At 31.2% G+C, this 17,966-nt stretch overlaps 2 protein-coding genes across 2 annotated transcripts; both read left to right on the top strand.

The window, feature by feature from the left end:
- The first annotated feature begins 1,171 nt into the window (after positions 1-1,171).
- On the top strand, positions 1,172-2,200 carry LOC126842054 (protein PFC0760c-like). Its single transcript, XM_050578910.1, has 2 exons — positions 1,172-1,330; positions 1,419-2,200. Exon 2 carries the CDS (start codon positions 1,445-1,447, stop codon positions 2,198-2,200), a length of 756 nt encoding a protein of 251 aa, XP_050434867.1. The 5' UTR covers positions 1,172-1,330; positions 1,419-1,444.
- Positions 2,201-3,536: 1,336 nt separating this feature from the next.
- LOC126847285 (protein shuttle craft-like) lies at positions 3,537-17,584 on the top strand. Its single transcript, XM_050587432.1, has 16 exons — positions 3,537-3,890; positions 6,822-6,947; positions 7,766-7,862; positions 7,934-8,007; positions 8,074-8,244; positions 8,304-8,538; positions 8,629-8,792; positions 14,093-14,386; positions 14,450-14,604; positions 15,171-15,324; positions 15,398-15,597; positions 15,677-15,901; positions 16,396-16,547; positions 16,614-16,812; positions 17,027-17,179; positions 17,241-17,584. Exons 2-16 carry the CDS (start codon positions 6,848-6,850, stop codon positions 17,355-17,357), a joined length of 2,490 nt encoding a protein of 829 aa, XP_050443389.1. The 5' UTR covers positions 3,537-3,890; positions 6,822-6,847; the 3' UTR covers positions 17,358-17,584.
- Positions 17,585-17,966: the final 382 nt, after the last annotated feature.

Here is a 17,966-nt window from a genome sequence, read left to right as displayed (position 1 = left end):
TATCCTGCCTCTAGATCTCTGTTTTAAAGGATTTTCGTCATGTCATATAGAGGAAAAACAAGTCGACCTTTGCAACCTACTTTGGATCTGACAACTACATAAGGTTTACGATCGATAGAGATCGTTAACAATTAAATCGGGTCGTGAGAAAAAAAATGTTTCTGTCAACACAAAAAAAAAAAACTTAAGTCAGGCTAGGTCGTCTAAAAGCCGTGGGTTGTGTGTGTTACAATATATTATTATCAAGCAACTGAACCATTTCCTAATTTTAATAATTGCATAATCTTACAATAATTGTTACTATAGAAATATATATTATTTATATTAAAATTTAAAAATATATAATTTTTTACGACCACATAAAGCTTTTTAAAGTATAGAAATAGGTCTTTAACATCAAAGTGCTGTATTAACTACTGCCTCTGGCTCAAAATCTTGTAAGTTCAAGTCTGAATTTGTATTATTCAGATAGATTACCGTTTGTGTTTATTTCCAGCCATGTCATCTCAAAGAGATGTGCTGATTGATCTTTTGAACAGTGGGCAAGTAGACTGTATGGTATGTTTTGAACGGACGGAAAATGATGAACCAATTTGGAGTTGTCGTATTTGTTTTCAAATTTTTCACTTAAAATGCATTACAGTCTGGTATCTCAAATCCTATAATGGTATGGTTAAACTATTGAGGGCATAGCCAATTCCAATTTCCAATGCACTTAAGCTGTAAAGTATAACATTTATTTAGGAAATGTTTGGAAATGTCCAGCGTGTCAATGTAAAGTTAACCAAAAACCAATTTATTCATGTTTTTGTGGAAACCTAACAAACCCTTTTTCTAATAACGTGGATACTCCACACACGTGTGGACAAATTTGTGGGATTCGGAAAACAAATTCTAACAAAATGTACGATTGTCATCATAAATGTACTCTACTTTGTCATCCTGGACCATGTCCTCAGTGTGTAGTGCAAGTACAAAGGTAACAAAAAATACACGATACTCACCTATAGACTTTATATTGTAGATTATAGTCTTCTTTTTCAGCTCTGAAATGTCATTAAGGCCCATTGCTATGCCACATAGTCTCCTTATATCCAAACATAAGATATCGATTAACAACGTACCTAAATTAAAGTTTTAAATTGGTTTCTTGTTAATATTTTCAGGACTTGTGGATGTGGTAAAACCAAAATCGATATTCAATGTGGACAGTCAGCCCCGATAGCTTGTCACAATATTTGCTCAAAGCAACTAACATGCAAAAATCACTTGTGTGAAAATGTATGTCATGATGGTGATTGTGAACCTTGTAAATATAACTGTTCTCAAGGTAAGTATACGATATAAGATAAGGATCTATACGCTTAAGTCTTGTGTTATTTTAATTGGTAATACGATTTTTTACTTTTTTATTTTAGAAATTAGGACATTACAACCGTATAACATGATCAATGCACTATTGGCACTCATAAATCAGCCTCGAACGACAGGAAACGAAATGAGAAACGCCTTACCAAGTGACATGAATGAAGAAGAGTTAAGAATGTTAGGCATAGATCCAGTAGAAATTATGATTAATAACAATCAGATTAATGATTATGAAGATTCGTATGAAATCGATGATTACCGTTACTCAAACGACGGTGATGATTATAACTCATTAGAGAGTTCATGGGAATATAATAATTCCAACGACGACGATTGGGATGTGAACAATGAAAGCGATGATGATTTTTCTACTTCCCACCAATCAGATGATAATATAAATGTAGACGATTCTGAAGATCTAAACAGCACTGATTCGCTGCAAGAAGAAGATACTAGTACTAGTGCGGTTAGTGATGATGACTTGAGTGTCAATAATAGTGTTGTGAGTGGAACGCAAGAAATGTTTGTTGCTACATCTCTAGAAGAAACTGATAGTGATCCAAGCGATAATATGGATGACGATGACGAAGATGGTGAATTAGAAGATAGTGGTTTTAGGTACAGCCTCAATGATTCTTGCAGCTGTAGCCATTGCAGTAGTAGTGACCAAGAAAATGATGTTTATCGTTCAACATCAGAGAGTAGTTATAATTGCTCCAGCCCTAACAGTCAAGAAAACACGGATAGTGTGTTAGTGTGCAGTTATGTTAGCAGTCAGAATTCCGACAGTCCTCCATTTTCGAGTGATTCGGAACTTTATCAGATTGAATAAGCTTAATTATTTAAAATTGTTTTTCACAATTTAGTTCGAAATAATATATAATCTACGTTTCAACGCTGAAATACAAGTACAATTCCTTATAAATAAATAAACATTACAATGCGATTTCTGTGATGTAAAATTATTTTATTTAGCTTATTATTTTTATGGTAATAAATAAATATATTTAAGAGGACGTTATAGTCCTAATATATTAAGGAGTTTGGTGTAGGCGATTAAAATGTATTTCATATTACTTTTAAAACAACTATTTTTTATAATAATAATTAAGAAAGTGTTATAGATAACAGTTACAATAATTAAGATTAAGATTTAGCATTACTAAAAAAAGGTTTACGAAATTGGTAATTGGTAGGTACATGACAATAATAAGTAATATTGTTTTTAAATAATATTTTGAATTAGAAATTAGATAAAAAAAACGTAGAACAATAAACAATAATCAACACATGTTTGTATAATTTTAGCAATACACAGATACAATGAAAACTACAAACTATTTATGGTAGTAACTATCAGTTAATATAAAGCACATTATCTATGATTTACTATATGTAAGAAGTCGAAGGTTATTCATGTTTTTAAGCAATTGAGTGAGGTTATATAACTGTATAATATATTTTCTATAGATTATAGGTATATCGTGTAATGATTAATGATAAAATTGCATTAAAATAAAATAAGTGTGGATAAAATAACCGTTGAACGACTTTCGCCTATAAAAAATAGTAAAAATCTCCTAGTACAAATAAAGGATAAATCGGATTTTACATTCTTGCACTATTTAAAATTTAATTTTTGTGTATTGTCGTCAAGTTGTGCTAGTTTTTGAATAAAAACAACACTACTAAATCCGTATACAAGTGGTTAGTAGCCCGGATCGTCTACTACGGTTTCTGAAAAATATTGTAGTACATCAATTTACACATAGATGTATCAAACATGTTGTTTTATGTATCTATGATTTATGAATTATTAGTCTAAACTCGAATACGTCGATTTGACAAAATTATACATTTTTAGCGGGCTTAAAAATGTTTTATTTCATGGAAGAAACGTTTAATAATCATGTGGTTGTAGACTGGGTGGACGACACTGACAAAATCATCTGTTTGCAATTTTGCAAGGCGGCCATTATAAAAAACTAGATAGGTAGGTCAGCAAATTATGATTACCGCGATACGGCTGTCGGACGACCGTTTATTTCTAACTGAAGACCAGCGTCGGCCATGTTGTAAAAATTGATAACACAAATTGCTGACATACCTATATGTTTTGCCCTGGTACGGTACGCTACACACACACACACACGACCACTCGACGCAGTTCAATGTTCATAGTAAACTACATTACAATATAAACAGTTCACACTGTACCAATAGTCAATACACATAAACACAATATTACACATCACTATTTCCGCCAAACGCCGCATACGCCGCGCACTTACCGTACGTGCTGAACGGACAAGGTTAGAGATCTCGGGTTATATAATAATCGAGGTTTAACTTGTTTGCGATAACGTCTGTCGGTCGGTCGGTCGGCTCGAATATAACCGAGGGCGGTCTGAACTCCCAAGTTCTCCCCAGTTCCCACTTCCCGTATGAGCTTGTCGTCAACCGAGTTTGTTCACACGACAAGGCCCGCCGGCCGCCGAATTAGCGTGTTCGCATCGATTTCCGTAAGTACATCAATTTACATCAATATATTTACATTTATCTGTCGTTCTATGAACGTAACAATTATTGTTTAACCTGGTACGTTTTGATCGGCCCTTACCAAGTAGTGTGTATACTGTAAAAGCATTTGAGCCGCGAGCGCCTTTTAAAACGTATATCATTCTTTCTCCGTAAATTGATTTCCAAGTAGTTTGACGTATTACTTATATAATTAATTATAATTGCTTATACTGTGAAACATTATATATACTCTTAGAAAAAAAATATATTGTTACATTTTAAAATGGACACAGTATTTTCTAGATAAGCTAATTTTAATAGTATAGGCGCGTTGCAAGAATTGGTTGTTGCAAAAAAACACTTCAACGGTTGGAACGTGGACATATCATCGCCCATCAGATCATAATTTTTATTCTTACGAGTCGTAAAATGACTTAATATACTTATACTGAAAACTTAAATTTAAATGTTATTATCATTAATTTAGGTATAAATCTACTTTACTGGACACACTTTTTTTTCGATTTTTTTTTTTTACCTTAATATAGTGTTTTTTACGCTAATTACGAATCTGAAGTCAGAATTAGGTGGAGTCTGTTAGTTCAAAAGTTATAGCTAGTTGAAATTTGCATATTTCCTTATGTAACTGTTCGCGCCCTTCGTGGTCCTTTTTTTTTTATTGCCGGACACGTTACGTGGCTTCTAGAGCCATTTTAAACTGACTTTACTTTAAACCTGTGATCTCCTCCTAAACTGTAACCTGCAAACCTAGAATATTTCTAGTTAGCGAAGCGAAACGACGGCGCCGAGCGAGCGTAGCAAGTGTGTGCCAAAACACTCGGAGACCTGGCGTTCTTATCAGTGTTTGCCGCCTCCCAAGTCCCAACGGCACCGCACGGCTCTGCGCCGCCTCCCGACGGCGCAGCCGCGTACTGTTACATAGGGTATACAAATTTCAAATAACTATAACTTTTGAACTAACAGAGACTGCCTAATACTGACTTCAGATTCGTAATTAGCGTAAAAAACACTATAATATGGCAAAAAAAAAATTGAAAAAAAAGGGTGTCCGGTATATAATATTCTATTCAGAATAAGAACAGGCTTCAGCGGCCGACCAGTTTTCGTCGAGCGGCGGTTAGGCACTGCCCATTTTACATTTTGTCTGTAGCCCCACCGGCAGCAGTGTTCAAAGTCCATTGCTCGTAGTGAAGCCACGCCCATGCGCACAAGCCGGCCGCCGAAGCCTGTTCTTCTTCTGAATAGAGTATAGTAGATTTGTTCCTATTATCAATCAAGATATATAACAGCGGTTCTCAAACTTCTTTGGTTCACGCATCCCTAAAAATAAAAATAAATAATCGCGCCTCCCATGAATAAATGATTTACAAATACTCGTACTAGTATGTTACCTTTTGAAATTATCGTTGATCTAAAAACATCAATATTTTTCTCGCGTCTCCTAAGGCAGCGCTTCTCAACCTGTGGTACTCGGAAAGCTCATAGGTGGTACGCGAAGAAAATCTCCCTTCATAAAAAAATAAAATTGGAATGAATCATTATTAACCTTTCAGCAGGCGCCCAAATATGTGTTAACACAAACCATCTTATTGAAGTAAACCATAATAGTTATAATAATAATTTTGTGCATTAAATACATATATTGTCATCATTTTGTAGTAACAAATTAACTAATAAAATAAAATTCTATACATAAAATAAACGTATACATTTTTAATAAGCAAAAAAAAAAAGGTTATTAAGTCAGGTGGTATGTAAAATTTTTCGAACTGTGTAGGTGTTACGCAAGTATAAAAAGGTTGAAAACCGCTGTCCTTAGGGATTTAATCTGGTCTTGAAAACGTTAGGTACTTGTGTATTATACGGACCCCTCTACCCTATTTTTTTCAATATCAGAGGGTAATTAGATAAAATAATTCAATATTACACATTAATACAGTTACTAATAAAGTGATATTCGACGGCAGGTCACCAAGTGTTTTGGCACTCGCTTGCTTCGCTCTGCTAAACTAAAAATATCCTAGATTTGCAGGCTACAGTCTAGGAAGTCACAGGTTTAACTTGACTTAACTTTAAACGTATGACCTTCTATACTGTAGTCTGCAAACCTGATATTTTTAGTTTAGCAGAGCCAAGCGAGCAAGTGCCAAAACATTCGGTGGCCTTACGTTCTATAGAGGGGTGGGTGGAGGGAAAGTAGACGCGGCAGAATAGTAATCACTTCATAAGTTACTGTGTAGTGTAGTGTGAATTAGTTTATCTAATTACCCTTTGATATTGCAAAAACTACTGGGGATCTGTGTAATACACCAGTATCGATTGTTATAATCTGAAAAAATCATTAACGTTTTATTGTTATGTGCCGAGCGTTGGTTTTTTTATGAAAGGGTTTAATTAAAATAAGAACGCACCAAAAGTGGCCAATTTTGCCAAAGATGATTATTATTGTCACAAACAAGAAAGGAACAACACAAAATTATTTAATAACATTTTACAAGTTCAAAATTAATTCATGGAACAGAGAGACGTGGACCGTGTGTACTGTAAGCTGATGTAAAGATGTCTGAATTTGGCATTGATCTGGCCTGGTATTTAAGCAAATCTACTCTCCATATCGGCGAAATTCAGAGGTCCATTCCGTGAATCCAGCGGTTGTAGCAAAACAGCATTATAAATTATCTATGTTGCAATCTATAAAAACTCGTAGTGGCTGTGTAAGGCCTTCAGAGTCTGTTAAGCTACATGATGATAACTATAAGATAAATAATTTTGCTAATTGACCTAGGTCTAATATATTTTATATTTTTAGTGAAATGGGTATAATAATTGTGTAACTAATAACAATAATGTATACAATATAGAATATTAGTAGTCCAATAAATTCTATAGATTTGAATTATTTTTTTCTTTAGATATTTAATTAGTAATCATTGTGACAATGCCTCGAGATATGAATCGAAAAAGAAACCATGCCAATACAAACCGAAGGCCTGTTGCCTCAAGCTTATCAGTAAATGCTCCAGAGTTTGTCCCTACAGGTAATTTACTGATTATTTAGTCAATGTTGATAAAAGTTGAAAATATCTGGAATGAAACAAAAAAATCTTACTAACTATATTAATGTTGAGAAATAACTAGCTTTAAATATTTGTTAATTATTCTCGGAACTATTACTATTTAAAAGAGGGTTTTAATGCAAATTGTTCGCCAGTATTCCTTTTTTTTTTTATAACTAAAAAATAAGTAAAAAGTAGTAGGAATGAAATGAAAAAAAACCTACCTTTTCATAAAAAAAAAATTGTGTTTTAGCCATAATGAGTCGCTATATAAATACGATTGTTAGGTATGTATCCAAATTAAGTAATATATTTGTTAAATATTGTGCTATAAAAACAAAACTTCCAATCTAGAAGTTTTACGGAAGGGGTTTTTCTTAAAGTATTTGTTTTATACACATTTTTTGTGTAATATTAATTCTATTTAGACATCAATATATTAATATCCCTTAGTTTCAAGAGTGAATACCGAGGTCTTTTTTTTTTAGAACATTTTTAGTTAGCATACCAAATTTACCGTTGTTTTAAATGTCTGAGGCAACTAAAGAAACTTTTTTAGATAGGAGTTTAATTATTTCATAAATAACCTTAGAATTACCTTTAAAAATTTTGTAAAAAATGTTAATTCTAATTTAAAAAAAAAAAATTTATTTTTATTATATTATGTTCCTCTTGTAATAATGTGTTTTTAAAGTTAACTTTTTTGTAATTGTATTGATTTAAAATAGTTTCTGTAGTATTTTTAAATTATCGACTAATTTTATACACTGTTCTGTGTTGAGTATATGGATTTTTTTTAGTGACAAATAATGAAGCAGCTGCTGATCAAAGGCAACGTGGTGGACCAATAAGGACTATGACGTTTTATGGTCATTCAAGTGCTCCACATAGTAGTGGGTGTGTAATATTACATTATTTATAATATATAGCTTCATATGTGTAATTAAAATTCTATTCTTCTTTTTAAGGAATGATAGTCATACGTCGAGTTCTTCAGCAACTAATACAGACACTACTGTATCAACTGTTACCTCGAGTTCTTGTATGTCAGACACAAAACATATTATTCTATATTTCATAAAATATTAATGTTTTGATTTATTTTTAGCCAAATCCTCCCAAAGAGACGAATTAATTGGCCTATTAAACAGTGGGCAATTAGACTGCGTGGTGTGCTATGAACGAACTGCAAATAATGAACCTATTTGGAGTTGTCGTAATTGTTATCAAATTTTTCATTTGAAATGCATAATGGTTTGGTTTCTCAAATCGTATAATGGTAAGTTTCTATATTTTTGGTTACAATCCACATATTATTATATGATGAATTTTATTTAGGCGCGTCTTGGAGATGTCCAGCATGTCAAAATGAAGTAAACCAAAAACCGACTTACGTATGCTTCTGTGGTAATTTACCAAACCCTTTTGCTGATAACGTGGATATTCCACATACATGTGGTCAAGTTTGTGGGGCTAAGAAAAAAAACAATAATAAGTCATACGAATGCAACCACAAGTGTACTATACTCTGTCATCCAGGACCATGTCCTCAGTGTATGGCATTAGTACAAAGGTAAAACTACAACTACAGTGAAAGTTTTTTATTTAAAAAAAAAATGTTTTATTCTTTATGAATAATAATATTGTATTTTAATATTTTTAGGAATTGTGGGTGTGGTAAAGTTAAAGTGTATGTTCAATGTGGACAATCAACTCCTGTGTCTTGTCAGAGTATTTGTGCAAAGGAACTGAACTGCAAAAATCATATTTGTGAGAAAATTTGCCATGGCGGGATATGTGGTCCATGTACAAGACACTGCAGACAAGGTATGTATATTGTATTTTAAATAAAACTTTAAAAGTTTTATTTACTTGCAAATTTTTTTTTACAATATTTAATACTGAATATGGAAATTTGTATTAGTAATCAAATATTTCCAATAGTTATTATAGACAAATATAAATATGCAAACAATATAATTTGAGCTATTTTTAAATTTATAAGATCTAGTGAAATAGTGTACCAAACTGATTTGAGACATGAGTTCTTTCTCAATCGATAATTAATATTTTACAATTTTGTTTTTATCCGGCGACATATTTTATGACCACGCAGAACTCTATACGTTTTCTAAACAAAAAATTATTAAATAACAAATGCTTGAGAATGCATGACATAACTTCTATTAATAAAATCGCTTTTAGTGAAAATATTACTTTGTAGTAAGATCTTTTGAAGAAGTTTATATTTAAAAAAATGCCTTTCATATTCAACATTGTCAAATATTTCACCAGTTTGGCTCAATATTTAATAGTTAGCCTAAAAATTTTAATACAATTGTTAAACTATACCTTTTTTAAGCTAAATTTGTGTAAAAGACAATCAGTTCGATAGATCTCACTGTGTAAACATTTTTGACAAGTTTATTGTAAACACTTTCAACATGCTGGCCTCAACTAATTCCAAAACATACCTTAATACCTAAAGGTTACAAACAATTTGTGGCTGCCAGATATGAAATAATAACAAGAAGTCCCCCCTTCCTCGAACTCTGTATTATATACCAAAAATTATAAAATATAAGCATTAAAAAATTTTTTAAATGAAAAAACAAAGCATGAGTGATACCAACCATCAACATAGGCAGCGAGTAGAAAACAAGTAGAGTGGCGCTTGTGCCCCTGTTAAAATGATTTATTGTTAATTGTGGACTAGCCACTTGAATTTTTAACAAGCCTCATTCATTGTTAATAGTTTTAGTATTATTAAGCTTTTAATCAAAACAAAAATATTGTAAATACAGTTCGAAAAAAATTGTTATAATCGTTAATTTGCATAAATTTCACATTTAACATTGAAGTGTTAGTATTATTTTTAGTTTTTTGTATTTCAAATGATAATATTGTAAATATACTGAATAGCAATATAAAATTAACAAGTGCAAATGTTAAACTACTACAGTAACAGTTACCATCTCAAAGAAATATTGAGCATTTAAAAAAAAAAAATGAATTAAAATACACAAGAAATTGTTTATGGCTTTGTTTAAACCATTTTAGGTTTAACTAGTACAATTTGTATAAAGTTTCTTTTATTTTTATTTTAATATGCAACAGCATATTAACATTGTGTTGTGAAAAAAATTGTTCATCCACTATTTCAAATATTAATTAAACATACTGAAGGATTAGTGGTCGTTCTTTACGTATTTTAATTAATTACTGAACATCTTAGAATGCTGTTTTCAAAGTGTTACTATGTTAATGCCTTATGGTAAGTAATTAAAAGAAATCGACTTTCTTAATATTTATCTTTGACCTTTCTTGAGGCGTTTTTTACTTAAGCAATCAGGCATTTTTAGTAAACTGCACTAGTATTATTTGTCATCTCGGTCAATCCTTATAAAAACAACGTAATTAGCTTCGTTAAGTTAAGGTAGTGTCCTCGTATACTACGTATTTACAATAGTTAAAATGGATTTATCAATATTAACTAATAAAAAAAAAATGTATAAATCGAATTAAAATTTCACTTAAGTGTTAAACTTTTATCTCTATTCCAATTGCTTATATGTTATGCTGAGTACCACAACATTTGTATTGTTATTACTTCTTAGTGGAAAAAGTACACAGTGCATAGTACAAGTTGAATTTTCAATGTTTTTTTTTTTTTTAAACAATTCAATTTTATATTTAACTTTCCAATACAGAACAATGACTTACTAAATAATAAAAATAGTATTGCACATATTTTGGTGAGTTGTAAAAAACGCCTTAATGCTCTATATAATTTTTTTTTTTTTAAAGATCTAGTTTTGACAATTTTGGATTGTCTTGTTATAAAATGTTTTTTTTAATAAAATACGTAAAGAACGCCTAATCTTGTATTTTTATGAAAAATATTTTTTTTCAAAAATTATAAATACTCTTATTTTTTTTTTCTAGTTCATGTTCCAGTTACATACGAAAACACATTGTTGTTAAATATTGAAGAAGAGGCTTTGGCTCCATATTCAAGACCTGTTTATCATCGAAATAATCTACCACTTGGTGTAAATGAAGAAGAACTACGAATGTTAGGTATCGATCCAAATGAGGTTATGAACAACGAGTCAGAAACTGACAGTGATAGTCTTAGTAGTTATGTAGGGCACCTTGGTTATGTCTTTACTGATTTTACCGATGCTGCTAGCGCTCGTGAAAATGGGGACGATGACGATGATAATGATGATGACAATGACGATAATGATGATTATACTCTTAGAGATGATGCTTATAGACATCGTCATTTCGACCAGTTTGGGTATCCAATATGGGACTTATATTCCAGCGAAAGTGATTCTGAATTAGACGGAGAAGTTCAAGCAAACTATAGAGTTGGTTCAATGTCCGATAGTACTAGTAGTTCCATGGAAGTGGATTCGGATGGTAATAATAGCAATGCAGAAGAAGACAATAGTTCAGATGCAGGAAGCGATAGTAATCAGAATTGCGAATTGGCAGGAATGAGTCCTGATAATTTTTCCATTCACATATACTCTAGTGACCAAGACAACAGTATGGATAGCAGCCATAATCTTTCCTACAGCGAAAGCAGTTCTGAAGGAAGTGAAACTTGCAACAGGATTTCTATCGAACTCGCATCTATCAGCGATACCTCAGACTCTGATTCACAGGATTCTGAATTCTCCTATTAAAATTATTAATGTCGGTTTAGTTTGAAAACGAAAATTGCACAGACGAACAAGCAATTAAACAAATGGTGATCGTTTTCTCTGTACCACTACATCTTTTTCTTCCATACATTTTTTTTTTAATATAAATTTATAATTTCAATATAGAAATGTTAAGAGTTCATTTTAAAGACTATTATAAAAACTGTATCTTCTATTTACTATTTATTTGAAACAAGTTGTGTGTGTATTTTTCTTGCCTATTCATAATAATTCTGTAAAAATATTTTAATTATTACGTACAAAAGTTATTATATTATTATTAGTTCTTTTTGATACATTCAAGTATTATAACCTTATACCAAAAATTGTGAGTTTTTAATTTGTTATTTTAGCACATTTGTTTCCTAAAAATAAAAATAAATTATTATTACAAACTAATTAAGTTATAAATAATTATTTGTTTTATTTTTCAAATTTTTAGTTTACCATTGAGTTTGAAAACACCAAATATTTGGTTTACAAAGCTTAAAAGTAAATGTACTTAAAGAATAACTTGGTGTATATTTTTGAAATGTTAAAGTATACTTTCAGATTTTAGAGGGAAATAATATTCTTTATTGTTTAGTTGAAAAAAATTAATTATTACGCAACACCTTCAAATTTTTTTGACTAAGCAATAAGAAGTCAAACAATACCAACAACTTTAAAAAAATAATGGGTATTTTTCCAAAAACAATTCTTTTTACATTCTGTCATAAATATTAATGACTTACTACTTTTGTGATTATGGAAGTCGGTTGAAAATGAATGCTCCCAAAAGATGTAATGTTGTTCTTTGAAAGGCGAGAAACACTCAAATCTTACTTCTTAGAAGTACAAATCAATAAAACGTTTCGATGCATTTCTCGCTTTAGAATTCACTTATTTAAATTTCGTATTTATTTTAAATTGCTACAGTTTTAATACAAAAAATAGGCCTTGTCTTTTTTTTTATGGTGTTAATATACAAATCAATTTATTTAAACAATTATCATAAATTTGTTTTTGAAATAATGGAAAATCGAATGTTATTTGCTTACTATTTTAAAAATGACAATAAAGGACACTTAATTTTATAGAAAGGCAATCTAAACTGTTTTCATAACCGTTTGATTTTTACTCTTTAGTTAAGCTAATTGTACATAACTAAATCAATCTCTTATTAAAACCCATTTTATGAGATTTTAAGACATTGTGTTAAAAATCTCTCTTATTATAATTTTTTTCGTCTAACATGCTAATACAACAGAGAAACAAGACAAAAAGACTGTCAAAAAACTTAAGTACAAAACAATTCTTTTTTTTTTTTTTTTAAATAATAACAGTTTCTTTACTGTTAATTAAAGAAAATGTATTAAAAAAAGTTAAGCCTACAATACATGTTTTTTTTTTACTGAAAAATGTACATAATAGCCAACGCGTCGGATGGACCTACCATGTTAAAAAAATATGTCAGTACGTCAGTCTCCCTACAGACTTACATTGTACCATGAATTTGCTCAAGATGTATTGTCAGGGTGTAGGGAAGATAAGGGGACGCCACTCAACTAACTTCCTAATAGTTAAAATCTGCATGAAAAAGCGTCAGGCGGTCTATTCTTGAAACCAATTGAAAATTATTCGTATACGAAATATTTGTTTGTGTGATGAGAATACCATTCAAATAGTGCCACCAATATGACTATTTGTGCATGAAAAATTTTAGGAAAAAATTAGTTAATTAAACTATGTTTAATTAACTAGGCCAACCCCCTCCCCCCCCAGGGGTTTTCTTCAGAAATTGTTTTTCTTATATTTATTATTTTATATTTTGGAAGTTATAAGAATGTATTTCAAACTCAACCTTTCGCTAAAATAAAAAACATTCTATTTAAAATACACTGAAACCAGAAGTTAAGAAAAAATTATTCTATCTTGTTAATTATGATAAATGATGATGATACTACTTTTAACAAAGGGTTTTGTTTAGGTATATCTCGTTAAAGTACATGTAAACATTTTACTATTTTTATTTTAACATAATTAAATTGATACATTATTTAGTACTATTTGAGCCTAAGGCTTTGACTTTTACAAAATCCATTATTTACAGTCAAAAATTAAGTTTAACACATGTTATTGTACTTATAATAGTAAGCTTACATAGCCTAGAAAAAAAGTAAAAACATGATTATTATGGGTTATGGATTATATGGAATTTAAATACATTTATTTAAAAATGTGTTATCCCTGTTGATTTTAATTGAAAACAAAAACTATTTTATTAGTGTTACGAATTAAAGATTGTAGCCATAATTTACCTTTTCTTATCAAATATACAACCCTACAATTGGTTATGCTTTTGTCTTAGAAAAATTATGTTTAATTATTAATTTATATTTTTGTGAACACAATGAATGGTAAATGTTACAGAATGCTTTTGTGGCCGCTCAAAACGACAGTTGCCTTGCACAGTGGAAAACGCCATGGTGGTGTATTTTAGTTGTGGAGAACTGTGTAATAAAAAACTGTCGTGCGACAATCATTTGTGTCAACAGCGCTGTCATACGGGACAATGTGATCCTTGTGCAAAGCTCATAGCGGACAGGTGCCCGTGTGGTAAAAGGCTGCTCTCCCAAGATGAGCTGGACAATCGTAAGTCGTGTACACTGCCCATACCTACGTGTGACGAGCTGTGTGGCAAACCCCTGGGATGTGGTCAAGCAGGTACAGTACACTTGTTTAACAGTTGGAATCAATGTTTTTAATTTCAACTTAATTGCCCCATAGAAACACCTCACTTTTGCGAACGTAAATGTCACGAAGGACCATGTTCCCCGTGCAATCTAAAAACAAAGTATGTGTGCCGTTGTGGAAACAGATCAAAAGAGATCAAGTGCAGCAATGTCACTACTGAGCTTACGTGCAAAAAAAAATGCAATAAGGTAAAATATTATTATTTAGGTATAAAATATGTGTTATCTTTGTATGTTTTAATTCAAGATGGTACATAACAAATGTTTGCATTTGAATTACACTTTGAGACAAATTTATAGATTTGTTAATCATTTTGGGTGTACAAAAACTATGGAAAATTACAATCAACTATCAATTGACTTTAACAAGACATTCGAAATATAAATAAATATCTTGATATAAACATTGTTTTTGCGCCTCTTAGTGTGGCACTATATTATTCTTATATATTTTTTGAACATATCAAACAATTTTACTTCATTTTTTCTTCTTATTACTGAAGAAAAACTGAGCTACAGAAATAAAATTGTTTTGGGTCTGATGAGCTATTTTTAAAAATATCTTGTGTTACAATTATTATCATCTTTCTGAATGCAAAATCAAAGTTATGTGAGTTTATATTCCGAATCTTTTTTCCTATACACCAAGTACCCCTTTATAAGAAACATAGTTGGCAAATATTAATTAATATAGCCTTTAATATTATAAGAACCATTTTTTTTTTATTCATTAATAAAAACTGTTTAAATTTTAGATGTTATCTTGTGGTAAACATAGATGTGCAACAATGTGCTGCAATGCTCAAGAGCATATTTGTAATAGAGTTTGTAACGGACTGTTAAATTGTCGTCAACATCGTTGCGACATCATGTGCCATACTGGTAGTTGTAGTCCGTGTTATGTTGCTAGTAAGTTTATCAAACATTACAATTGTGTGTCATCACTAGAGGAAATATTACTGATAAAATGTTTTTTATAAAGGTTTTGAAGAGTTGTACTGTCGTTGTGGGAGCAGTTATATTCCCCCACCGGTTCGATGTGGTACCCGCCGCCCTCCTTGTTCACTACCGTGTTCACGAGAACACGAGTGTGGTCATCCGGCCACTCATGTGTGTCACGACGAAGAAGAGTGTCCTCCTTGTATAGCCCTAACCCAAAAACTTTGTTACGGCGGTCACGAGGTACAAATTTAATTAAGTTTTAATTACCTTTTTTAAAATATTATTAATGAAACAGTATTTGGTTGTAATTGATGTTTAGTTGCGTTTCGCCATTCCTTGCCACATTAAAAATGTTTCATGCGGGATGCCTTGTGGTAATCCTCTACCGTGTGGACGACACATGTGCCCCAAACCCTGTCATCCGGCGCCCTGTGAAGATGGGTCGTGTCGTCTGCCATGCAATTTACCGAAACCAAATTGCGGTCACCCTTGTTCAAACCCTTGTCACCCAGGCCCGTGCCCTCAACAGTCGTGTAAAATAATGGTAAACAAAGTATAATAATAGAAAAATTAAAAATGTACATACTTATTTATAAAATTAAAATAGCTCATTAATTATTATTAATTAGGGTAGCGGAGTTGTAGGACTTTTATGTTTTTTCTCATGCTTAAGAAAAACCCTACAAATGCGTTTCTTGAACTGACAAATTTCTGTACAAAATTTCTTTTTGAATTTATTGACGATTTCCAGGTAAAAGTGTAAACAGTCAACCTTAACCCTTAAGCAGGCGCGTGATACTTAAATAAATTGTGACCACCCTTAATTTCTTAACTGAATCGCATTGTAACTAAATTTGACTGGGCTATACATTCATGTCCCATGCGCCTGCTTAAGGGTTAATATAAATCTATGCTTATATATTATTATTAAGATTTCTCTTGTAAAAAATTACAAATGGCAATATCTGTGTAGATACTTTAGTGGCCATGTCGTTAGTATTTACTCGGGTGTTGTAAATTGATGTTAATCTTGTTTAGGTGCCTGCAAGTTGTATTTGCGGTAACATAACTGAAGCTAGATTGTGCTCGGATCCCAAAGTGAACGAATATCGCCTTCAGGTCAGAACACAATCCATGAGCTTATTGGACAATATCGTCAACGCACAGTTAAACATAAAAACATATAAAATGTAAGAATTGAATTAATGCAAATATTTGTTGTTCGACCTTTATTTTAGCTGAACATTTTCTTTCAGCTTGGATTGCACATCGGAATGCGCCAAAATTGAAAGAAATCGACGTATTGCGCTTGCTTTACAAATTCAAAATCCAGACTTGTCCCCGAACGTAACGCCAAAGTATTCGGACTATATGAAAGAATTCGCCAAGAAAAATGGACCATTCTGCAACTTTGTTCATGAAAAACTTGCCGAACTAGTCACGAGTGCTAAACAAGTAATGTAACGATTTATAAATAATAAAGAAAATGAATACTTACTTAAACCCTTAACCATAAAAATAATACACTATGCATAATAAGTATTTCGGCGACAATGTCAGTCTGTCGTTAGCGTTGAAGATGGCGACATTGTTGCTTGAAGTGTTTTCTAGATTATAAATAATAATGAGCTAAAACTTTAATAAAACAAAATGTTTTATCTATTTTTAGTCAAAACAAAATTCTCGCAGTTATTCGTTTGAAGTAATGAAGTACGAAAAGCGAAAGCTGGTACACGAATATTGTGAACATTTTGGGTGTGAATCAGTCGCCTACGATTCTGAACCCAACAGAAATGTTGTGGCCACCGCTTATAGAGATAAAGTAAGAAAATGTGACTTTTTCAATGACACTTTGTAATTATAAATTTGTCGTTGGTTTTCAGTCTTGGCTTCCAAATTATAGCGTTGTCGAAGTCTTACAACGAGAAGGAGGATGTCCTCGTGTTAATCCATTCACCAGTATTCAAAAGCGAAACATGGTAATCCTCAACAGAAAATAGTATAACATTTTACTATAGAAATATTTAATTTACTGATATATTGTATAATTTCATATTTCGTTAAATCGTTTTGTTTTGTGAAAATGGTTAATGGTTTACCAACAATGTATCGTAACAATGTTCAAGAAAATAATAATATAGCTGTAGAAAATTGTTATTTTAATTAACTTATTAAAGAAGACGATATTGGTTGAAAAATGTAATAAATAAAAACATGCTATCAATAATTTTAGAACCCTTAAATAACCTAATTTAGAATCTATCTCCATAGTTAATGTGTAAGAATGGACATGACAAATCGCTGATAGAACCAAACTAAAAATATGCACATATCGTTTGGTGTAAATATAAAACATCATTATTGAATTAAATCTAACATACAAAACATTTCTTTTTTTAAGTCAATATGTTTAATATGAAAATGAACACTGTACAACAATAATATAGTACATTATGTTTAAAATTCAGTTTACAAGAGTAATTATCAATATTTTACGTTTAATATTAATTAAATAAATAATACAGGTATATATTAGGCGGTTTGTATTAAAATTAATACATAAATATTTCTTTATGCTTCACTTCTTGGAATAAAAATTGGACTACAAT

Source organism: Adelges cooleyi, unplaced genomic scaffold, assembly GCF_023614345.1.
Source record: "Adelges cooleyi isolate 19-005CV unplaced genomic scaffold, UGA_ACOO_1.1 ACOO_flye_CR_arks_rails_tigmint_CR_PRNA_108, whole genome shotgun sequence".
Classification (NCBI taxonomy): Eukaryota; Metazoa; Arthropoda; class Insecta; order Hemiptera; family Adelgidae; genus Adelges; species Adelges cooleyi.
Note: the sequence above shows the minus strand (reverse complement) of the source record. Positions and strands in the feature narration are given on the sequence as shown.

Coding starts and splice junctions, on each gene's coding strand:
- LOC126847285 (XM_050587432.1), top strand. CDS start 6,848: ATGCCTCGAGATATGAATCGAAAAAGAAACCATGCCAATACAAACCGA. Junction 8,539..8,628: donor TGTATGGCATTAGTACAAAG/GTAAAACTACAA, acceptor TAATATTTTTAG/GAATTGTGGGTGTGGTAAAG. Junction 14,605..15,170: donor GCAAAAAAAAATGCAATAAG/GTAAAATATTAT, acceptor TTTAAATTTTAG/ATGTTATCTTGTGGTAAACA.
- LOC126842054 (XM_050578910.1), top strand. CDS start 1,445: ATGATCAATGCACTATTGGCACTCATAAATCAGCCTCGAACGACAGGA.